Raw genomic sequence first — 22,226 nt, 5'->3', positions numbered from 1 at the left:
TCCAAAACATTACTTGGAAACCGAATTAAATTGGAGTAAGACCTGTTTTGCATGCTAGTATACCTAACTTCATGTTAGGTTTGTCAAAACTATTATGTTAGAATCACTACAGCTGGGTATTGGTAGCATACTTTTTAAGACAAAAACTCACAAACTTTGTCACACATATATAAACATACCAAGACTATGTTGCATTCTGTTGATTTAAGAAGTAACAACCTAAACTGCATGTAGTTCAATTTACACACTTAAGATGACAGTTTTAGGAAATAATGATAAAAATGTATTTATTTGACTTTTATTTCTTTTTCACATCACAACACTTTGATAAAACTCTTGTTCTTGATTAACTGGTTAAAATACTTTGCTTAAACTCTATGTGTGAACATTGCAATCAATGCCACCATAGTTGGCAGGGCAAAGACATTTGCAGAGCTTTCCGCCATTCACCACGACCACTGCTCCTCCATGCGCACATTTACCCGTACACTTGGAGAAGTCATACTCCTTCAAATAGAGAACTAAAGCACGTTCCATGTTTTTCCTTTTGTTGTAGGTGGACAATGGCACAGCAGACGATATTGGCGAAAGCTGTAATGGTTTCGTTAAATACAGAAAAACTACAATCCTATTCAAAAGGAAGCCAATGCATCATTTTAACATAAACCAGATATACCTAAATACGTTTTAAATTTTTGAACTACCTAAAATAGACAATAATATAAAAAAAAAACAATTTTTCAGTAACCAAAGAATAAAATCGTTACCTGATAATCTATTACTGCAGGATTGTGTTTGACTGTCTTTACCCATTCATCGTAATCTGATTTGTTTGGAGTTTTTCCAGAAAAGAAACTCAGAGCAGCAGCTTTGACAGATGTCCCACCGACCACATTAGAAACAACGTTTGTAGCAGCACGGGTGAAACTTCCTGTGTGAGTAAGTTACGATTTGTTTTGTATTTTAAAAACAAAGTTGAATAAAAAATTTTTTTAAAATATGAATTGAAATAACATAAGAAAAAATATGAATTTTAAAGTCCAAAATATAAATTTAAATGACATATGTTTTATTATTGTGGTTACTATTTGCTAGTGCTTGCAATATACCTCCATGTTTTAGCGACAATTGGTTTGTTGAACATTTGGATTTTCCAACACTGGCATCAACACTGACTTTGCCCATAAGAGAAGCTTTTGCTTCCTGTACTAAACAACCTTGTTGCTCTACATCCGTGAGATCTGCAAATGGGCATGCTAATCACTGGGATGTGTGTATAAGATTTCTTAAGACAATAATCATTAGAGACACTACATTTAAATCCTTGCAAGCAGTATGGGAATTTTAGGATCGGTGTTTCCAAAAGTATATTTTCTTTATATTATAAAGTGATTCAATTTATTACAATCGGGATTCTAAGTACATAGCAAAACTTAGAAAACTGAAAACCGTTGAGCACCCAGAAAGGCGTTCTGGTGCTTTCTGGCATTGAATGAATGAAACTTACTTTATTGTCGCGTGGCCAGAAAAATGACAGTCGTTATCACACGGGTTTAACACCTCCTGCCAGCTTACGAGTTACCATGTATGTTACTTTGTGGGTTTAAATATTTTTTGAAGGGATTTTTTTATGTACGGCTGATAATTTGGACAACCTGCTAGTGACCACTGGGTTGGAGCAATTGCCGTTAAGTGTCTTGCCCAAGGACACATACGCCTACTATGGTAGCATTATAAATGCTCTGTGAATACTAACATTTTACACACCTGATTGACGAAGTGCTTTCTTGGAGTACCGGTACACATACTCATATTTTCCACCCAAAACACCTCTGGAGTAGAAATGGGTGCCAAAGTCTGAGATTACTTCAGCATATTTCGCGTAATCGAAATTATCTGGAAGTTCCTTTAGACGTAGCATGAACTCGTATGAAAGAAGAAGATTTCGACGAACCATTCTGTTTAAAAAAATAAATTATTTACAATATTTAGTTTGCAATGAATGAATAAATCTGCTTATTTATGCTTGCATGGTGAGGCAATGACAGTCATCATTATAACACGGGTGCCTTATTTTATACACCATGCCTGCTTGGAAATTGTGTGCATTGGGAATTGTTGGCGTTTAATTCTGTATTTCTGACAATTTGGATATCTTATAATGAACCACTTCAAGATTACATACACCCCTAATAGTGGCAGCAATAAACCACCAATCTATAGCCTTAAGGCAGGATTTTAACCACTGTGTCACAACATGAAACAGTAATAGAAATTTAAAAATAATCAAGAAGAATTTGGGACGCACCTGAAATGTGCAACCTGCACAGTGCTTGATATCTTGAAGAATTTTGAGTCGGAATTCGTACCGTAATCAATCACCATTTTTGTTTTCCCGCTGTTAGAACCAGAAGATTTTGCTGACAAACTGAATATTTTTGCATCTATAATTGAAAGTGTTGTAATGAAATTGCATCACAAATACATTGGCCAAGAATGAATTTCAACTTTACTTACAAGAAACTGATGCACTGGCATCTAGTTTACGCTCATAAGATGATCTTTCATCTTGAAAGTAGTTCATAGATGATTCAAAGGACTTTGTGGTGAATGAGGAATCAACACGAACCTTAAAAGAGGAGAAAAAAGATCACAATTTATGATTTGGTCTTTAAACTACTAAAGTACTTAGTTTTATCAGGCCTTATTATAAAAATCAGCTGCGAAATGTTCTGCTTTTAAAGAAATGTTGACCTGTAGGAGTATGTTATGAACCATTAGACCAAAGAATAGAAATTCAAAAAATATGTTGGGTATTTTTTGGTTTTACGTCTTGTTCTTATGGTGAATGTAAACATTTTTACAAGTTTTGCTTTTTATTTTAACAAAATTGCGTGTGCAAGAAGTCTTACTTGCAAATCTAAGTACAAGTGTTGTGTGTATGTGTTAATTTCTATACTACAAGTAATGTATCATTTTTTCAGAGAAAAGATACCTGAAACCGATATATTTGAACATTTGCTGGTTTTCTAAAGCGTTCGCCAAGGTCACCACTTCTCACAGTTGAGCATCTACCATTGTATCTTTCATTGTCCATGATTCTACCTTCCTCTCGCAGTTTTGTGATATCGAAACTAAGTTGTGAAAAAAACAATGTTTTGTTACTTTGTTCCGGATAGTATTTTGGTAATTTAGAGTACTGAAAAAAAAAAATTTTTCATGAATGTTTTAAATACACTTATGTTATTTAGCAAAAGATGTATTTGCTCAGACAGATTGCTAATATAAGCTTATTCTCTTGCTGAGCAAATGATGCAGCACAAAATCCAGAAATATATTTGCATAGAGTGGTGTACTGTAAGAAAAGAGCTGAAGCTTTTCTAGGAATTGTGAATATACAAAATGATTTCTCTGGCATATAAATATTAACTTATTACTCTGAAGAAATATTAACCTATTACTCTAATCTATTGTCTGCAAAGTTCAGTTGTCTCATATGTGTTTAACACATTTTTCCAGAACTTATGCTCAAAAGAAAAGGCTGATTTTTTAATAAGATTTGTGTTGCTGTTTAGCAGACAAAACGCTGGTGAAACAAAATTAGTGTTTATACCAGATGAGCTAATTTATGTTATTACATTATGCCTGGCAATACAATCAGCATTCATGCGAAATTCAGCTTACCCAGATCCCGCGATATCAATGTTTGGAATGCCTTGATACTTTCGACTTCCACAAGGTGAGCGAAAGTTTGAACAATCTTCTTCATCTGAGAAATCTGTACAATCATTGTCACCGTTGCAACGGAATCTTTCAGAAATGCAACCAAGACCTAGTGCAGAATTATGTCCAAATAAGAAACAGAACTGTGTTTCTCATAGTAAAGTTTGAAAATTAGAAAGAATTTGTTCCAATTACAATATTTTCAATAACAAAAATAGAAATGACATACAAAAAATTATTTGTTAATGGCTATAGAATTGTGCATACAAATAGAAAAAGTTACCATCAGCACAAGTAAACTTGTTGGCGGGACAAGTTTTCTCTACGCAAGCTTGTCCAGTGGTACATGAATAATCTGTGAGAGCTCTTGATCCAGAACATTGCGCTCCATAGAACATTGCTGGGACAGTTACATTTCGAGATCGGCTCTTTTTATAGAAAACACAAGCACTTATAACTTTACTATGTTAAAAACAATCTTTTTTTATCATCACAATCTTATGAAATAGCACACATTTTACATATGTAAAATGTATACTGTGAAAATAAAGAACTTAGTTTTGAATCTTTTTTTAGTTTTAAAAGAACTTACCCTTCCTCCTGGAAAGCAAGGATCACAGCTCGACCATGCACCCCATGAGCTCCATTGACATGTAGTAGGCACAGGACACGCTTGAGCGTAGCAAGCTCTGGTTTCACGCAAACCTGGACAACCACGACCCCCATGGGCTGGGCCTCTTACGATGTGCCTTGTCCTAATTGACTGTCCTCCACCACATGTTTTAGAGCAGCCAGTCCAAAAAGTCCACCCAGAAACCTAGATCGATTATGGCCATTTATAAAGATACGACCCCAATACAATAAACAAGCCAACTTACGACACAATGTACAGGTGCAGGAGCCCTTCGTCTTCTTCTTCTTCTCCATGCTTCACCTCCCTCACAGAAAAGCAATACCAATACTAGAACCCAGATCACAGCAAACAAAGACTTCATGTTAACTAAACTGCAAAGTCTATACTGATACTGACATGTGTGCTAACACATTCTTTAATAGCAAAATTTCCAAACATTACTTTGAAAGTTTCTGATATTAATTTGCATCTAACATGCAACACTCAATTAGAAATGATGGCATATCAATAAAACTGGGAATGCTGTGATATATTAGCATACACAGCTCCCTAATACTGATAAGTCATATGAAATCAATTTGCATTTATTGAAGGATGTACTCCTAGAAATCAGCGACTCAGAATGGAGTAAGAATTAATCTGTGCGCTAATATCTACTTACACAGGCAGCACTACAAACTATAGGACACACACATTTTAGCAAATAGCCAAATATAAATTTACATTTATTAACACTAACTGTTACATGGAAATTTAAATTTCGCAAGAAATATAGAATTATGTTAAGTGTTAACACTAGATATCTGTGTTTTTATGTCATTTTAATACAATCTTTTCATCAAAACAACAGGTGATGTTTTATAGATATTTTTCTTTATTTTAAAGCAAATTTGCAGTGAACTTATTTATTTTGCATATTAAATCTAATAAATATCTCATTACAAGCATCCCGATGATGCCATATTTGGAACTAAGACATTGCATTCAATGCCACCATAGTTGGCAGAGCAAAGTCACTTGCAAAGCTTTCCAACATTCATCAAGACCACTGCTCCTCCATGCGCACATTTACTCTTACACTCTGAATAGTCGTATTTCCCCAAATAAAGAATCAGCAAATGTGTTGTCTTTTGTTAGCCATTGAAACTGGAATTGCTGATCAGATTGGATCGAGCTGTAAATAAATCCTAAAATGAAAAGTCCATTTACCAACTTAAAAATTTCATAAAGATTGCGTTTTGCACAAAAAAGTAATTCCTATTAATTTATTCTACCTTATAGTCAATTACTGCTGGATTTTGTTTGACAGTCTTTATCCATTCCAAGTAGTCAGCCTTGTTTGGTTTCTTTTCAGAAAAAAAAAGCTTAGACCAGCAGCTTTGTTGGCCCCACCGATTATGTTAAACACACATATGTAACAGAATGAGTAAAATGATCTGCATAGATTATTTAGTGTTTATTTTGTGAGTACCATATTTATAGATATCACCCGTTTTGGCAAAATGCTTGAAGTGCTAGTCTCGTATTGCAATATATGTGTTATTCGAGGACACTTATAAATAATAATTGCTTCAATTCACTGGTTACTAATAGGTTGTTGAAATTGTCAGCCATGGAGAAAACAAACAATGATCACCAACAAAGTTACATGGGTGTATAGAATAAGACGACATAATATACCTACTGAAGTTGCCCTTCCATAAAAGGATACATTAATAAAATTTATAGAGCCTATATGTGTAACCTTTTTAATAATTTTTCATTTTTGTATTTTAGGTGTGAAACAAAGATATATTTGACTTTCATGCTGTGTTCCATTACTTAAGCATATTTTGTAATTGAGATTTCCGCGAACCTTTTCAATTCAAAAAAATGCAATAACATAATAAGGTAAACCAAAACTCGTCATTTCATTATAAGTAAGACATTTAACTTGAGCAAAAATTGTTTAACCTAACTCACATGAATTCTGCCACTTAGAGTGCTGGATATCTGAAAACATTTTGAATCCACATCCAATACATAGTTAATCGCCATGTTTGTCTTAGCTGTTTGACCTAGATGACTTCATAATCTGCAAAAGATGAAGAATCACTGGTATAGGTAAAATAATAATAAAGAATTCAATATGGAAAACTCACATGAGACAAATACGTACCAAGATCATTTTTTTGTCATTTAAAGTTCGTTCATCCTCATATAATCCATGGATCAATCGTATGAATTTATGTCAAATGAACTGTCCGCGACTTGTGTGCATTAATCGAAATATAAAAATGCATGAACACAAAATGTTCAAGGGAAATTGTATATGAGGCAAATAACAGTCAGGCAAAGAAAAAAACTACTTCACCGTCGTTTATAGATTTGCATTGCGTTCATATAGTAAAGGGACAACAACAAAATTCCTATGACTGTCTCCCCTATCCCACATTTAATTTCCCAAAATTATGTTGTGTTAGCGTTTCGCAGCTGTTTAGTACTGTATATTAGTTTAATGCGAAGACGTAAATATCGCGACTTGCGCAAAATGCCAAAATGCTGCAGTCATGCGGAACAAACACGTGCCTGGTTTTTAAACTCAAAACACAGCTGATGGGCTGGTGTTTCGTTATATTTTATTTATAAATAGTCCGCCATGCTGCTTCGTTGCATGTCCAATTATTATGTTTTATTGAATGGTATACGCTGTTTTTCGAGCAAACAGTGCATCGTATATACTACCAGCGTAACCGACCCGTTTTACAATCTTGCCTTTGAAGAATGGATGTTTAGAAAAGTCGATTTTACGAAAACAAATTGTTTATTTATTTGGAGAAGCCAACCTAGTGTTGTTATTGGAAGGCATCAAAACCCATGGAAAGAATGTAGAGTAAATGGTCAGTGACTTTTTCTACTTCTTAAGCTTTAATTCACCAAAATTGAGTTACTTGCCTATATGTACAAATGTACCCTATTGTTCAATGTGTTTGTTGCACTTTCTGTTAAATTTATGTGTTTCGTTAAATGGTTACTTTTACGTTTCCAAAGTTAACATGCAAATACAAAAGCTGAATTAAAGATAAATATTGCTATGTCTAAACGTCTTATAACGACCATCTTCTGACTTGGCATACTGCTTTTAAATTTTCAACCATATTTAGACACAATTTCGGATGAAATTAATCTATGTAGACGAAGTAGTGGGGGTGGAGCTGTTTACCATGATCTAGGAAATCTGAATTTCACATTTTTTAACAAGAAAAGTGAATACAATACGAAACGCAATCTCAAACTTATTACAAGAGGTCTCAGAGAAACATGGCCGTTTTTGGACGTTGATGTAAATAGAAGAGATGATATAATTTTAAATAAAAGGTATAGTCACACAACATTACCCAGATATTATCTTTATAAGAAATGACTATGTGTCTTGCTATATGCACCCACAATGATAGCAGCAAGTGTCAAATACGTTATTCTCCAGGTATAAGATGAGCAAAACTTTAATGCAAAAAAGTTCAACTGAACTCAAACTTTACATTGCTATTACACTCTTCTTTTAAATAGGCTTTGAAGGTGTAGCGACCACACTTATTTTCTTCCAACTAATTGAAAATATGTTTTCAACTGTAAGCGTATTTTAACAACTGTTATTTTGTCACTACTGTTTTTTCGTTGAAAATATATTTAAATCTTCTTTACCGTAATCGAGAAAATGACTAAAGTTTTTGTTATATTATTATTTCAAAATTTGTTGGATTTCTAAAAAAAAAATGTGTTAACATTTTTTAGGTACAAAATTTCAGGAACAGCTGCAAGACTTGGGCGTCGAAGTTGTTACCACCATTGTACCTTGCTCGTTTCGACCAACAAGTCAAATCTTACAAAATATCTTCACCCAAATAAACTGAATTTAACGAGCATTGCAACTGATAGTGTGCGGTCTACTGTTCGGAACTTATCAGACGAGGATAATACAATAAACTGTAAAAACGTTTCAAATGCCGTAACACAAGTCTATGTCCGTCAATTTTCCGGTGCTAAGTATTATGAAATTGACACAAAAAGTGAACAACTCTTAACTGGGGTAACAGAAATTGCGAAAGAATTATTACAATGGGAATGGGTGTATGGGAAAACTCCTAAGTTTACATATGAGTTTGATTATTATCATGAAAAAAGCGAACAAACTTTTCCGATAACACTAGAAGTGAAAGAAGGAATTGTTTCAAACATTACAGTTCAAGGAGATGAAATTCCATTTTCCATGGAATCGTTTATTGGAAAAAAATTTTCGCCATAAACGTTTTTTTTGCAGAATATGTGCAATTTGCAAAATGTTTTTTTCCTGTTATTTTATAGCCAAGTCCAAGAATATCATAAAATAAATAAATTAAACAAATTGATTGTGTTAACACAGAAACTATTGTAAGCTGAGAATTATAATAAAAAACATTGTTTGAAATAAACTTATTTGCCAGTGCTTTACTACTAATTAATAGTATTACTTTGAGTTGCTTAAAAGATTAAAAATCAACTTGGTAAAATTGCAATTAGGTTCTGTCATTCTCACTAACCCAAAACTGAACCATAGCCTATCTAACTATTGAACAGACAAGAATGTGAAACATTTGAGTTGCTTAAAAGATTAAAAATCAGCGTAGTAGAAAACTACAATTATGTTCTGCCATTCTTACCAACCCAAAACTCAACCATGGCATGTCCTAATAACTGTGGACAGACAAGAATAAGATGAAAGTTTATTGTTAGTAGCAACAGTTCCTGCCGGAGGATGTTAGTTGCAAAACAAAGTACACAATAATGACATCAAGGCAGTGCTTCAGAGAAACACCATGACAAACTAAACACGATGGGGCACTTGATCAAATACTTGAACTGACTTTGGGTTTGCAGAGCATCTAACGCAATGCTATGGTAATGTGTTTATGAACGTTTCACTCAGCTGCAAACATTAAAATTGGAGAAGAAAATCAAAAATAGAATTTTAAGCCTCTGGGACTTGCAGCGATAAATACAACAGGAAAAAACTGAAAATTGCAAGCGCCCTCTGATGGGCAAAGCGATTTTTTTCTTTTACCACTGGATGGTGCATCAGCTCCAGGCGTTTGCACAGCTGGCAAGAACTAAGTTAAGCACCAAGGGACACAATAAAACTATATAACTTAATATTTGTTTTATGTACAGGAGTAAAATATAAAAGAAGTTGACATTTGCCAACGCCAGTATTTCCAGCACTTTTTACAAATTGTTACGGCAACACTGCAGTGCTTGCATTGTTTAGTCGATAGTTAGAAAATTGCCAAAAAAATGAGAAAAAAATCCGGACGTAAATTGTGGCAGTTACATAGCAACCAATATCATCGACTTTTATTGAAGTTCAGACCAAGATATGAAATGTAGATTAGACCAAGTGAAACTCTGCTAGAGTGTTGATATTCCATCCATGCCATCTGGTAAAACAACATAAATTTAAAACAAATCAGACTCCAGAACACTGTAGTTTACATTGACAATAATTCAATTTTCACACATGCCAAGATAAATGTTCACGTAATTGCCAAAATTTTGACATTTTAGAAAAAAAAACATATAAATTTTGTTGTGTAGCTTAATAGGTTTCAGTTTCGAATGAAAATAGTTTACAATAATCTAAATTTAATATATTTACCTGCTAATGCATGTTCTGCTACACTTAAACACAAAGAATCGAGTCGCGTGTTGATTTCATTCGGACTTTCATCTCCTTCTCCACCACCGAACATTCTGTGCAAACAATTACTATTGTTACCAAATAAAGAAATCTTTATAAAGTGGCAAAAAATAAATGTTTTTCAGAAATTTAAATATTTTTCAAAAAAACAAATATCTTTTAAAAAAATGAATATTTTTCAAAAAAAAATTAATATTTTCCCAAAAAATTATATTTTTGAAACCAACCTTTGCCCTAGTCTTGGGTCAAGCGAAGCAGCCTTTCTTGAGGAGTCAATTTGAGGTGTGGCTGCACTGAGACTACCAGAAAGCCAATTAACCTGGGTAGGGGGTAAAATCATTTAAAAATTAAATATATTTAAAACTTGTTTTACAAATAAGTTGTGGTTTAATTAAAATCAAAGAATTGCCTATTTAGACATAACTACCTGCTGTTTGTTTATACATAAACAAAGTTTGGTTTTATGTTAAAAACTGTTTTGAACATAAGGGGTCCTAAAGTTAGATTATACATATTTTTTTCTATGTGGGTGAGGTCTACAGTGAGACATGCCATGGGACAGGAGGTTTAAGAAGCTTCGTGCACACTCAAGGGAAAAAAAAAATCCAAAATAATCAATATTTTTCCAAAAATAAATATCTTCAAAAAAAAAAAAAATATTTCCAAAACAATTAATACAGAGCCTACGCCTATTCATATAAATACACGAATGTACAAACAAATTGCTTACATTTTGAGGCTGGAAGTTAATCCCAATCCCCCGCATGGGAGGAGAGGAGAGCTGGTTAAGAGCACGAGGTGCGGAGGCGGACATATGAGGAGCAAATTGAGATCGACTGATTGGACGTCGGAGACCTGGGTATCCCACACCTTGCTGTGACCTAAGAAAAGTTTTCATATAGGTTTCAAATTAGTTTGCAAAATTTGCTTTTTGTGTTCGACAAAACACCTTAAGAGGTAAAGAGTATATTTTTCGTCAGTAAAAAAAAAAGAAGTTTGTGAATTAAAGTTGATAAACATAATTATAGTACTGTGGGGTAAGATGAATGTAGCACCCAGTATCTCATATTTCCTGATGGTGTTGTGAACAATAAACAACACCCCCTTTTTTTCTTTTTTTTAAAGTCGTGACATTCATGAGGTCGAGGATACAGGTATTTAATTCTGTAAACATTCTTGGACGATTGGACAATCACAATCGAAGAGAATGAAAACCTGGACATATTATGACACTAAACTCCTATAAATTCAAAATTTCTAATTTTTTTAATCATTTATAAAATAATACTGAATATAAATAGAATATTTTTAATTACACCAAACTACTATATATTGATAATTTCTGTTTTTTTTAAATCAAATTAAAAAAAAAACGCTTTCCATATAAAGAATATTTTTTAATTACACCAAACTACTATATATTCATAATTTTTGCTTTTTTAATCAAATATAAAATAGCGCTTAACAAAAATTTATTATTTTTTTAAAACACAAACCTCTGGGGTCCAGGAGGTCGAATATTTCTTGGCAGCGAGCGATAAATTTTCAGGACTTGTTGACGCCACGTTTGTAATCTTCGTTTTTGTGTTTCAGTAAAAGCCTGTGTGTAGATATGGAGTAATTTTATGATTAAATTTTGGGGACGTGCGGAAGTTGTAAAAACTCGAACTACTTTCTAGAGAGCAAAAAATAAATGAAAAAGCTATAGTGACTATTATCCTAATCTTTTAGTTGCTTTACTTTTTAAATTCTAATATTTTTTCCTCTCGCATGCAACATTATAGCAATAGCATAAGACTTGGCCCAATTTTCAGCCAAGTGCAGAGCAGCCAAGTGTAGATTCATTTTTTGATGGTAAATCATTGAAGATATTTTTTATTTAAGTTGCTACTTAAACATTTCATACAAAAAATTTATATTATAAAATGACTTTTTAGAAACACATGTATTAGCCAAAGATAGAGGATACAATATGTTTAAATAAACCATTCTATTTCATCACTTTTAGAAAAGAATTTTCTGTATGGAAGACATCATTAATAAAATCAATGTAGTTTTGAGGCCAAAACATTTTAAATTCCTAAAAAAAAAAATATTATTGCGGGTACATTTCTGGCAGACGATTGTCTTTAAATAGAAAAACTATATTTAACATCAATGACAGAAAAATAGCATTTTTCAATAAAAATGAGATACTTACAGGGTGTTGTATACATCTTTCGAGCAGCTTCATGTATAAAGTTATATTTTCCTCATCCGGCTTTGAAACAAGAAGTTGGGTACACGCTGTAAATTAAGTAAAATCAAAATAAATTATTTCTAAAAAAATAAATTCGGTGAACTTAAAAAAAAAAAAAATTTTATTTAATAAGCAGTAGCATCTTATCTTTCTTCAACACGGTTCTTAAACTTATGGACACGCTCTCGTTTATAAATAAACATGAAGCGAAATAAAAATGTATAATTAACTTTCATACTAGAATGTAGTATGTCTTTCCTAAATATAAATATTTATATATAGCAAAACTAACAAAAGAAAGTTAAAACAATATGCTTCCCCAAAGACAGTTGTACAACAACATAAATGCGAAACATGCTTTAATACACTTCACGCCTTTATGCTAATATACGATACAACTTACAATGACCTGATGGCGATAAGACAATTTATTTTTGTAATTTTTTGCGCTTATATATAAATTTTTTGTTCAAGAACTCGAGTTTTTTTAGTTTAAAAAATAATATTTTTTTTTTAGTTTAAAAAATAAAATTTTTTAGTTTAAAAAATAATATTTTAGTTTTAAAAAAGGTATTTTTAGTTTAAAAAAAAATATTTTTTTAGTTTTTCTTCTTAATTTAAATTTTTGCTGTTAGATGCTACCTTTCCCCATGACTCTCGTGTATTGAGCCGGGATATCCCCTTCTTCGATAACTTCCTTCTTGCCCCCTCCGGTGGCGACATCGTCGCTCTCGACTTTCGAAGATTGAAAACTCTTGATTGGAGTTTGGATGATCGATTTTAACTCAAGTAGAGCAGAACGAAGAGATCCACCACCAAGAATTTCCTGATCAAATTTAAACTTAACAATTCTATGTATAGGCAACAATGCTGGGGTAACAACCGACATTTTAAAACATTTGGCGCCAATGGTTCTATGCTAAAAATGAAAGTAATGAAAGTATTTTTTTCATTTTTTACATAAATCTGCAGTTTTAATCTAAGATCTGAGAAAAATGACATTTATTATGGTGATTCAAACTTGAAAGGTTTATTTGCAATTTTGTGCCCAGTTTTTTTTTAACATAGATCAGTAGTTGTTAGGTCAAGAATTAAAAGTAAATTAATATTTTTTAATTGTTTAAAATTTGACTCAGATTCGGTATTATATTATAATAAAAAAAATATATTTTTCTATTTTTATAAATTAAAATATGGTCTAGTTTAAAACTTTCCGCATGATTTGCAGTAGCCTACTATATACTTTAGCTTAAAATTAGGGAAAAAAAAGATTTTTCTTTGACTTGTCAAAGGCTTGCTTTGGTTTTGTATCCAAACAAACATAATTTAATTTTCGGTTCCGTAGTAAACGGTAAGCGGGATAATTTGTGGGGGTTTGTGCTGCTGCCTTTCAAGGTTTAAGTAATTAGCAAGTAATATACATGATTAGCCATGTGCAGGTTAAAAGTAAGTTCAAAAAAAATGACAGACACATCAAAAATTGAAAAAAAAATGACAGACACTTTAAAAATTAAAAAATGACAGACTTAAAAAAAACGATGCAAAAATGAGAAATCAGATAAAATAATAAAAACACACTAAAGAGAAAATTTCCTATCCAACTAGGCAATAGTTTGTTTACAACCATTAAATATACAACAAACTGAAGTGTTGGTGTACTTTAAAAGTTGGGTTATGTTGTAAGTATAAACACAGCTGCACTTACATTTTCTAAACTGTGTAGTTGCTTAAATCGTTCATGCAGTTTCTTAATACTTAAAATAATTTTGTTTCTTGCTCCTTTTGTGACATTCTGGTAAAAGAAAACCTTTGTTAGGGAATGAAAAAACTTGGTAGGCAATAGCCAAAATAAATACATTTATTCCATTTTTTAATATTTACAATTTAAATACCCCCTAAAAAATTACATTATTTTTGCCCTTGAAATTTTTTTACTTAACTGGTGTTTTATCTGGTAAATGGTACAATATATCCTTATAAAGTCATGCCATATGGCATTTAAAACATGGTATTATAAATTTAAAGTTTTTTTTTACAGGAAAAGCAAATTTATAAAAAGTCCGTTTTTAAGAAAATAATAAACCTGAATAAAAAAAATGTTTTAATTCAAGTCAAAATGTATGAATAACAAGAATAAAATGTAAATAACCTGATACTAATATTCATCAATTTAAAAACTTGTCAATGATTGGATTAAACTAAATATATATCTTAACACTATGCAAAAAAATTTGGAGGGTCCATTAAAAAAAAAAACAGCAACAGCTCATATTTAGTCAAATGCAATACAAATTAGTCATGTTATAGTAATGGGTTAAACAATAAAATATAAAAATTTATTTTCTAAGTAAACAATTTATATATATTTGAAAAAAATTGTGCAAACACTATAAAAGCAATAGACTTTAGACAGCTGCTAAAAATAACAAGAATACTGGAACAATATTTAGGACGAATAGTTTGTTCATACACTGTGTAGATTTTAATTTATGTAAATATTATCTATGTTTCAACTTTTCAAGTATGTGTGCAGAAATATATAATTCTGAAAAGTGTATTAGTTTCGCAACAGATAACATATTTTTTAACATTATTGCTGACAAATATTGGTAAGAATTGAAATTTGCGGAATGTCGTGAATGGTAAACGGATGTTTCATAAGAACAAGGAAGTTTTTCCGTCAAGCGAGTGAAATTTTTCACTTGAATCGCGCTGAATTGAAATACCGGAAAGTTTTTCGTCGGCAGGAGTGGCCCCGGTTTAAATGACAATGCAGGCTCAATGCTATCCAGGAATGCAGGCATTGTGACACGAGAATTAGCAGTGTTGCCATACAACATGACAGTGTTGCCATTTTTTTATTTTTACAAAATATCATACATATATATAACAAAGGTGATTTTTGCATCATTTTTAAAAAAATGTTTTTTACAAAAAGAATTCATAGACACTTTACTAAAAACCGCTGTGTATACTTAAACAGACTGAAATTGGTGGCAGAGACGACGTGTTTTAAGTTTTTTTTGGCCGGACAGTGTATGGATGTTTGCGCAACAAGCTGGTTCTGCATCATTAAACATCAATGGACGGATCACAATAAGAGATGTGACGCTCCAGCGCACGCAGTCTGATGTCACAATGAACAGAAGAACCACACAACATGACAACTAGATACGAAATCAAGTTCAAAACAAGCCACGAACAAAACAGAACCAAAGCTCCTGAATTATAACTTGATAATAGGCCAACCGATTTTTTTGTAAAATTTTTTGTCCAATTGAGAAACTTACAAAAAAGATTGTTTTAATAATATGAAATATATATATATATATATATTATATATAATAGTTTATTTTTTAGAAGGTTTCTTAATAGTTGACCACAAGTCATAACTGTATTGGTCTATTTTAAGCAAAAAATCTAAAGTTTAAATACCTTTTTTGTTAAATTCAACAATAAATAATGATATAAACTTTTTTGGTTAAATATGGCTGTGTTATAAATTTAATATTCGAAAAAAATAATTCTATAAGTAGAAATCATCTACCTAATTCGAACAGTGAAAGAATATTTGATTAGGTTTGGTGATTTCATTAATGTTGACTATACAAATACAAAACACGTAAAATTTACGCAAAATTACATCCTTTTGTGTAATTTGATCTGTGTGAGAAGAATTAGCAGCTAAACATTTGTAAATCACAGATTGTAGCATTCTCAATAGAATGATGTCATCCATAATGATGTCATCACTGTCTAACAATCGTCTGGTATTGGGTTTCTATTTTAGTGCGTTGAGTTTCCATTGAGAAATAATAGGGCTGGGTAATCCCACGAAATTCTATGGATTTTTTACACATTGTGAAAGTGAAATGATAGCGGGGTATCTTTTGATCTTCACAAAAGGTTAACTCAAGAATACAAGATCTAATTGTAAACATTAAGAGTGATTTTAGAAGGTGTAAAATTTAAAAAAACTTAAGGGCCCAAAATTAATGTTGAAAGTAGGGATGCACGTTACAAAATAAACGAAAATATTAAATTTTAAAAATTATTAGTTTAACGTATGATGACATCATTAAACAGAATACCGAATCCGTAATTAGATTCGAATACAAAAGGATTCGAATCTCACGGTTTCGAAATTCTGTAATGTGCATCCCCAGTTGAAAGGTGTTTTGCCTGATAAATAAATTAAAACCTAATAATATAAATAATTCTGTCTCAACTTTGATCACATCCGAGGTCACCTGGCAAACTGTGCCAAAAGATGTCGAAAATATAGAATAGAACAAACGTCCTGAATAACTTAACGTTTTCTAATAAAAACAACAACAAACACAGAAACACAGACAAATTATTACAACATAATATACAACAGTCTCTAATCTGGACACAGTAATCTAAATACAAGCGTTTTAATGCGACATGAATTACAATATTTTACAACCACAAACTTATATATATATATATCATATGCTTAAAACATTTTAAATACAAGACAATATATACGCAACAAAAAAATTTAAAAAAATTAAAATTTTACAACTACAAAATTCCATGTATGCTAAACAAAACTTTTACCTGTAAGACTATATAATATATATCTACATATATATACGAAAAAACTCAAAAAATGTTACAATCAAAAAACTATATAAGAAATTATAACTTTTCTTAATTGACTGATATATACAAACGTGAACATTCAACCAGCTATAATTATCACACAATATCCTACATACCTGTTCATCAAGTTTATCCTGTGTTAGCATCATCATATCTGTGTAACTCATTTTACTAAACAAATCCGCATATTTATGTAGTCGTAATGTTTTAAGCCAGCTTCTAACATCTGAAATTAATTAAATTATTAAATACTTTTAACCAACTAAAACAAAAAGTTGTCAAAATGGCAATAGACAAAATAAAACTTATGATATAGCTGTATTAAATTTAGGTTCGGCAATACTAGTTTATTTATTTTTTAAGCAAGTATTTTACTCACTATTATAAGAATAGTACCTCTTAAGTCTATAAATTCAACTGTATTTTTGGTAAATAAGTCTTTTTTATCAAAACATCCCCACTCATTACAGTAATACTAATATAAATTATTGGTACTTTTCTAGACTCCCAAACACTTTATTCAATTCAAGTGTCTGTTGAAAATCAAAATACATTGCAAAATGATAGCTGTAAAGTAAATGCGTTTCGCTTAATGAGGTAATACTTTTTCAAAACCCTAGGAAAACTCTGTTGAATTTAATTAAAGCCAGTGTAAGTGCTAGTACTCACAATTTTTTCAGTTTTGTCAAAATTTAGATCATAATGAAAAATATAAATATACAGATTCATGGAGTGGAAAAGTAACAATTACATGACAACCCTCACCTGCCATGCCATCTGCCACGGCATCATTACTCCCCATGCCAACTTGTGAATTATCAAGAGAGTTGGAAGCAGAAACTCCTCCTCCTCCTCCCACTCCTCCTGGGGTGGGAGTAGATTCTTGCTGCCACGATGGGGGAGAAATGGAATTGTTGTGGTACCCTGATAAGAACTTTTTTTTTTAAACGATGACAAAAATAATTTATATATATTCCAAAAAATGAATATATATATTCTACTAAGAGTACTCTGGTGTGAATATTTATTTAACATGAACAAAAATAATTTCTTTTCCAAAATTAAATGAAACAATATATACTAACGAGACTGAAATAGTATGAGTACATCTTTTCGTCTCTTTTTTGATAAGTTATAAATAAGTGGGGAGAAATCAAGAGAGGTGTTGACAATTACATAAGATATGTTAGTAGGAGTATTAAAGGATAAATTGCTATGACCTTACTATTTATTATAATTTATTTGCTTTATTGCCATCATATTTATCAGATTTTTGGAATATTACATCTTATGAAATATTACATCGGTTGCATACAGACTTAGTGTTCCCTTTTTTTACCCAAGAACCAAGCTTTATAAAAAGTGATACTTAGTCACATGCATTTCAGCTTCTGTTTAGCTCAGCACATCCATAGTAATAACATATATGATAACTCATAAGCAGACACGAGTGTGTGAAACAGCACCTCCGTGTTATTGCCCTATGCGAAGATAAATAGGCGTGATTTATCAGTTCAAACGCTACATTATCCTACCTTCTAAGGAATGGGTTGGAGACCTTGAATCTTCCCACACACTGTTGTGGTTCCAGTCACTGAGACCATTCGAATGATGCCCCATTTCAAGAGAGTTTGTTGCTGTGTGGAAACAGGTTGAAATGTTAATACTTTTCAGCCTTTGTATGCCTTATATTTGTTTAAGGTGTTTAATAGATAAAATAAAACTTTTAAAATCATAGGTCTTTGCTAGAATGCTAGTGAAATGCCAATGTATGAATTGATACACGGTATAAAAGAGAATTGCATAATTTTAGTTCTGTTTACACAGTGCCATTTCTTGAATGTGTACTAACTTCCTTAAACATTTTTTTACTAAAATTGCTGGGTAATACATAAATACTTTTACCTAAATTCCCCCAAAAATGGTACCACTATATAATTTTTACCTCAATTTAGGAATTAAAGTAAAAGTGGTAGGAAACAAATTTAGAAATATTTTTAGCAACACTAACTTGAAGAGACTTCTGATGGAACTTCCCCTGGTTTTGGAGGAAGTTTTTCCTCCTCAGGTCTCGGAGCTCGGTTGAGTCCAGACATCCATGATGTCAGCAAATTCCTTTCTTTGTTGTCGAAAGCGGGATGAATCAGCGAATATGAAAGTAACTGACGAGACTGTAAGAAAGGTTGAAATAAATAATTCATTTTTTAAATACTTTTTACTGCTGCTTTGCGACCAACTGCATTAGCCTTCGCATTACACACACGGTATACAGTTTTATTTAAATGTGTATGTAAAGAAAAATCAAACACTGTGCTTGGTTTTCTTCTCACTCCGTAGCCTTGTTTAAAAGTATTTTTGGCCAATGCAATAAAAAAATCAAACATATTATTTTTACAGTTTTAAGGTAGTAATAGCACCATAATGCATCTAAAATTATATTATAAACATGATTTAACAATATTGCGCTAAATGAAGCTAACTTAATGTTGATACACACATAAAACCGATGACCATGCAAAATAACGCCGTTAAACAGTTGTGAATCGCTATTCACATAAACATTTTCTCATGCAAAAAGGGTAATAAAGTATATACCTCTTCAAGATACTCCGATCTCTCCACAGAATGTGCGAGAACAACTGGTAATATCTCCAAATATTTATTTTTCGCAATTTCATTCCCAGGTCTCAGTAAAGGCAGGTGGTTTAATAAGTTGTTGATAATGTCCGATTGTCGTGGCTCGTTAAATAAACGGGAAAGATATTCTAAAAATAAGGTTTGTACATTTAGATTTTAATATTTATTATTATTAGTCAGTGCTTCTTAATTCCTGGGTTAAAACCCAACACACTTTCAGTATTTGCTTGGTATGTTTTACTAAAAGTTCAGAAAAGTTTCAGACTGGTATGGTAAGACTTACAAATTGTTACTGTATGTTTACATAAAGTTCCGTAAAATAGGTCACTCACGCTATTAAGTTTTCCAAATATTTATTTACTATAAGTTTTCACTATAAGCAAACATTAACACAGAATTTTTATCCCAATATTCCAAATCTGTACGAATATTATTCAATAGACTACCCCAAGTTTTTTTAGGATATTAATTTGTTTTTTAGAGATTGTTTTTATAATTTTCAACACAAAAGTTTGAGATCTTTTCTTACCATGATCATTTGCCTCTTCTTCAATACGAATAAGCTCCCCACACTCAGTAAGAAAATGTTCCAAACATCTGGCAAGAAACTTTGCCTGGCATTTCTTTACTCGTTTTAGCAACGAGTAGAGGGCAACTGTTTGTTCGCATTCGTTCCAATTCTTAAACCAAGTGGCAAGGACTTCAACCTAAAATAAAAAAGTTTAATAATTTTTTTGGTTTTTCTACCAAAATCCGCTATTTTTTTAGATTTGGAAGAAAATACATCTACAGAGTTTTTATAATTAATGTTTCTATGACAAACCTGAACAATGGACTAAAAATAGTACAAGTTTCTGCTCCAAAAAAATTGTTACAAAATATTGACTTCACATATAATCAGCTTTACATTTTACAAATGAAATGACACATAAAGTTAATTACACTTCTTTTGACTATGTGTGGAAAATGGGAAAAGATTTATTCCAAGAGCATTTTTATTTAGTCTTTCTTCTCAATCAAGTAACCGAATAACTTACTTGATCACTAAAAAGCATTTTATTTATTTGTCTTGTTAAAAAAGTTGGTTGAATTCTCTAATCCAAATGTGTGCAGTATTAAGAGGTTGTGACGACCAGTATTGCTTTGTTAAATTATACAAATGACCTGAAGTTTCATGCTGTTCCATACGCTTAAGATGCTAACATTCTGTAAACTAAAATAGATTTATTTATACTTTGTTCAGCGTTTTTAAAAATTTTACATATTTTACCACAGAGTTATAAAGGAAGCTATAAGAAATTGCGACAAGCGACAGTCGCTAAATACGCGATATAGTGTACAAAAGCTATTTAATTTTATTCTTAATGATAAAATCTGTGAAACATTTCATATTATAAAAAAATTTTTTTTTACAGAATACTAGATGTTAAAGTGTATAAGATCTGAGATTTGATTTGTAGTTTGTTGTCATACGGGTACAGCGATTGGGGAGCGATAATTTATTTGTGGTTTTTTCATATGTGTTATTTTTTACTTGTAAAAAAAGTTTAAAACTGTCGAAACAAGTAAATCTATTTTGTCTTTTATAAAGCGGATCTATTTACAAATAAAATTGCACTCCTGGAATAGAATGTTCGATGATCTGATAAAGCCATGGAAAATCCTATGCCATGACTGAGGATGAACAAAGATGGCAGATGTTGATGCCCTTCTAGGTTTAAACCAATGTTATTATATTACCATATATAAACATTGGTTCAAATACACAAAGAACGATTTCATGATTTAAAAACATTCTGTCACTACGCGTCGTAATTAAAAAATATCCGGCGCCTTGGCACAGTGGTTAGCGCACCTGCCTGTAACCCAGAGGTAATGGGTTCAAGGCTTGACGCTGCTACCATTGCGGGCGTATGTGACCTTTGGTAAGACACTTAACGACAATTGCTCCAACCCAGTGGGCACTAATGGGTTGTCCATATTATCAGCCTTTCATAAAAAAAATGAAGAAAAAATTAACAAAAAAATAATCACCCACAAAGAAACATAGCCTACATGGTAACTCGTAAGCTGGCACGAGGTGTTAAACCCGTGTGATAACGACTGTCGTTTTCCAGCCACGCGAGGATAAAGTAATTTACATTCATTTATTCATTCATTCATTCAAAAATGTAATGTTTCGTACAAAGAGTATTCAAACATATATGTAATTTCTGCAATATGAAATATTCTCCTAACCAAGAACTTTGCTGGACAAAAATATCTGCGCCCCGGGGTGTTTAGATGCTGGCTTACAAAACTGCTGAATCGGTATACATATTCTGAAATGGGCCGAAAATTATATAGCCGACGCCATATATATATAGTACAATGGGGGAAGATGGGACATCTTTAGCACGTAATATTTAAATATCCTGATCTTATTTTAAACATTTAACTACGGTCTATCAGGGGTTCGTGGAGATACGTTTTTAATATTCTTTGCTTATTACCAAATGGGACGAGATAATAGAACGGAAAGTGTCCTATTTTTCCCAGGCCTACTATATATATAAGTATAAGCGTTGCTACTTTAAATATTTGCAAGCAAGCGGGATATGATGAGAGTTTAAAATTCTTGCTAGTTTTTATTGGGTCTAAACCATTTTTGT

At 31.9% G+C, this 22,226-nt stretch overlaps 3 protein-coding genes across 3 annotated transcripts; 1 reads left to right on the top strand and 2 right to left on the bottom strand.

Annotated features, from left to right (window-relative positions):
* Positions 1-282: 282 nt before the first annotated feature.
* LOC149728639 (complement component C6-like) lies at positions 283-4,789 on the bottom strand. Its single transcript, XM_089888751.1, has 11 exons — positions 4,602-4,789; positions 4,316-4,540; positions 4,007-4,151; positions 3,685-3,832; positions 2,996-3,134; positions 2,518-2,629; positions 2,309-2,444; positions 1,768-1,958; positions 1,110-1,241; positions 768-931; positions 283-591 (listed from the first exon to the last, which is right to left on the bottom strand). The coding sequence occupies exons 1-11, from the start codon at positions 4,716-4,718 to the stop codon at positions 376-378; spliced, it is 1,725 nt and encodes a 574-aa protein (XP_089744877.1). The 5' UTR covers positions 4,719-4,789; the 3' UTR covers positions 283-375.
* A 1,799-nt stretch (positions 4,790-6,588) lies between these two features.
* On the top strand, positions 6,589-8,822 carry LOC149728638 (lipoyl amidotransferase LIPT1, mitochondrial-like). Its single transcript, XM_089888765.1, has 3 exons — positions 6,589-7,236; positions 7,501-7,714; positions 8,132-8,822. The coding sequence occupies exons 1-3, from the start codon at positions 6,996-6,998 to the stop codon at positions 8,640-8,642; spliced, it is 966 nt and encodes a 321-aa protein (XP_089744891.1). The 5' UTR covers positions 6,589-6,995; the 3' UTR covers positions 8,643-8,822.
* Positions 8,823-9,085: 263 nt separating this feature from the next.
* On the bottom strand, positions 9,086-20,818 carry LOC149728637 (protein Smaug homolog 2-like). The gene is made up of 15 exons (XM_089888750.1): positions 20,613-20,818; positions 20,105-20,282; positions 19,534-19,703; positions 18,950-19,109; positions 18,474-18,575; positions 17,704-17,862; positions 17,055-17,164; positions 14,015-14,101; positions 12,952-13,135; positions 12,271-12,356; positions 11,567-11,670; positions 10,801-10,951; positions 10,298-10,389; positions 10,029-10,123; positions 9,086-9,810 (listed from the first exon to the last, which is right to left on the bottom strand). Exons 1-15 carry the CDS (start codon positions 20,628-20,630, stop codon positions 9,782-9,784), a joined length of 1,725 nt encoding a protein of 574 aa, XP_089744876.1. The 5' UTR covers positions 20,631-20,818; the 3' UTR covers positions 9,086-9,781.
* Positions 20,819-22,226: the final 1,408 nt, after the last annotated feature.

The sequence above is a fragment of the Ciona robusta genome, chromosome 11 (assembly GCF_009617815.1).
Source record: "Ciona robusta chromosome 11, ASM961781v2".
NCBI classification, from domain to species: domain Eukaryota; kingdom Metazoa; phylum Chordata; class Ascidiacea; order Phlebobranchia; family Cionidae; genus Ciona; species Ciona robusta.
This window is presented reverse-complemented; position numbering and strand designations above follow the sequence as displayed.

Excerpts from the sequence above, each read along its gene's own strand:
- LOC149728638 (XM_089888765.1), top strand. The coding sequence starts at position 6,996 with ATGCTGCTTCGTTGCATGTCCAATTATTATGTTTTATTGAATGGTATA. Across the intron at positions 7,237-7,500 it reads GAAAGAATGTAGAGTAAATG|ACACAATTTCGGATGAAATT; the intron begins GTCAGTGACTTT and ends AACCATATTTAG. Across the intron at positions 7,715-8,131 it reads GATATAATTTTAAATAAAAG|GTACAAAATTTCAGGAACAG; the intron begins GTATAGTCACAC and ends AACATTTTTTAG.
- LOC149728637 (XM_089888750.1), bottom strand. Across the intron at positions 19,704-20,104 it reads AGAAGAGGCAAATGATCATG|AATATCTTTCCCGTTTATTT; the intron begins GTAAGAAAAGAT and ends CCTTATTTTTAG. Across the intron at positions 14,102-17,054 it reads AGGATAAACTTGATGAACAG|AATGTCACAAAAGGAGCAAG; the intron begins GTATGTAGGATA and ends TTCTTTTACCAG.
- LOC149728639 (XM_089888751.1), bottom strand. The coding sequence starts at position 4,718 with ATGAAGTCTTTGTTTGCTGTGATCTGGGTTCTAGTATTGGTATTGCTT. Across the intron at positions 2,445-2,517 it reads TGCCAGTGCATCAGTTTCTT|ATGCAAAAATATTCAGTTTG; the intron begins GTAAGTAAAGTT and ends TTTCAATTATAG. Across the intron at positions 1,242-1,767 it reads GAAAGCACTTCGTCAATCAG|ATCTCACGGATGTAGAGCAA; the intron begins GTGTGTAAAATG and ends GCCCATTTGCAG.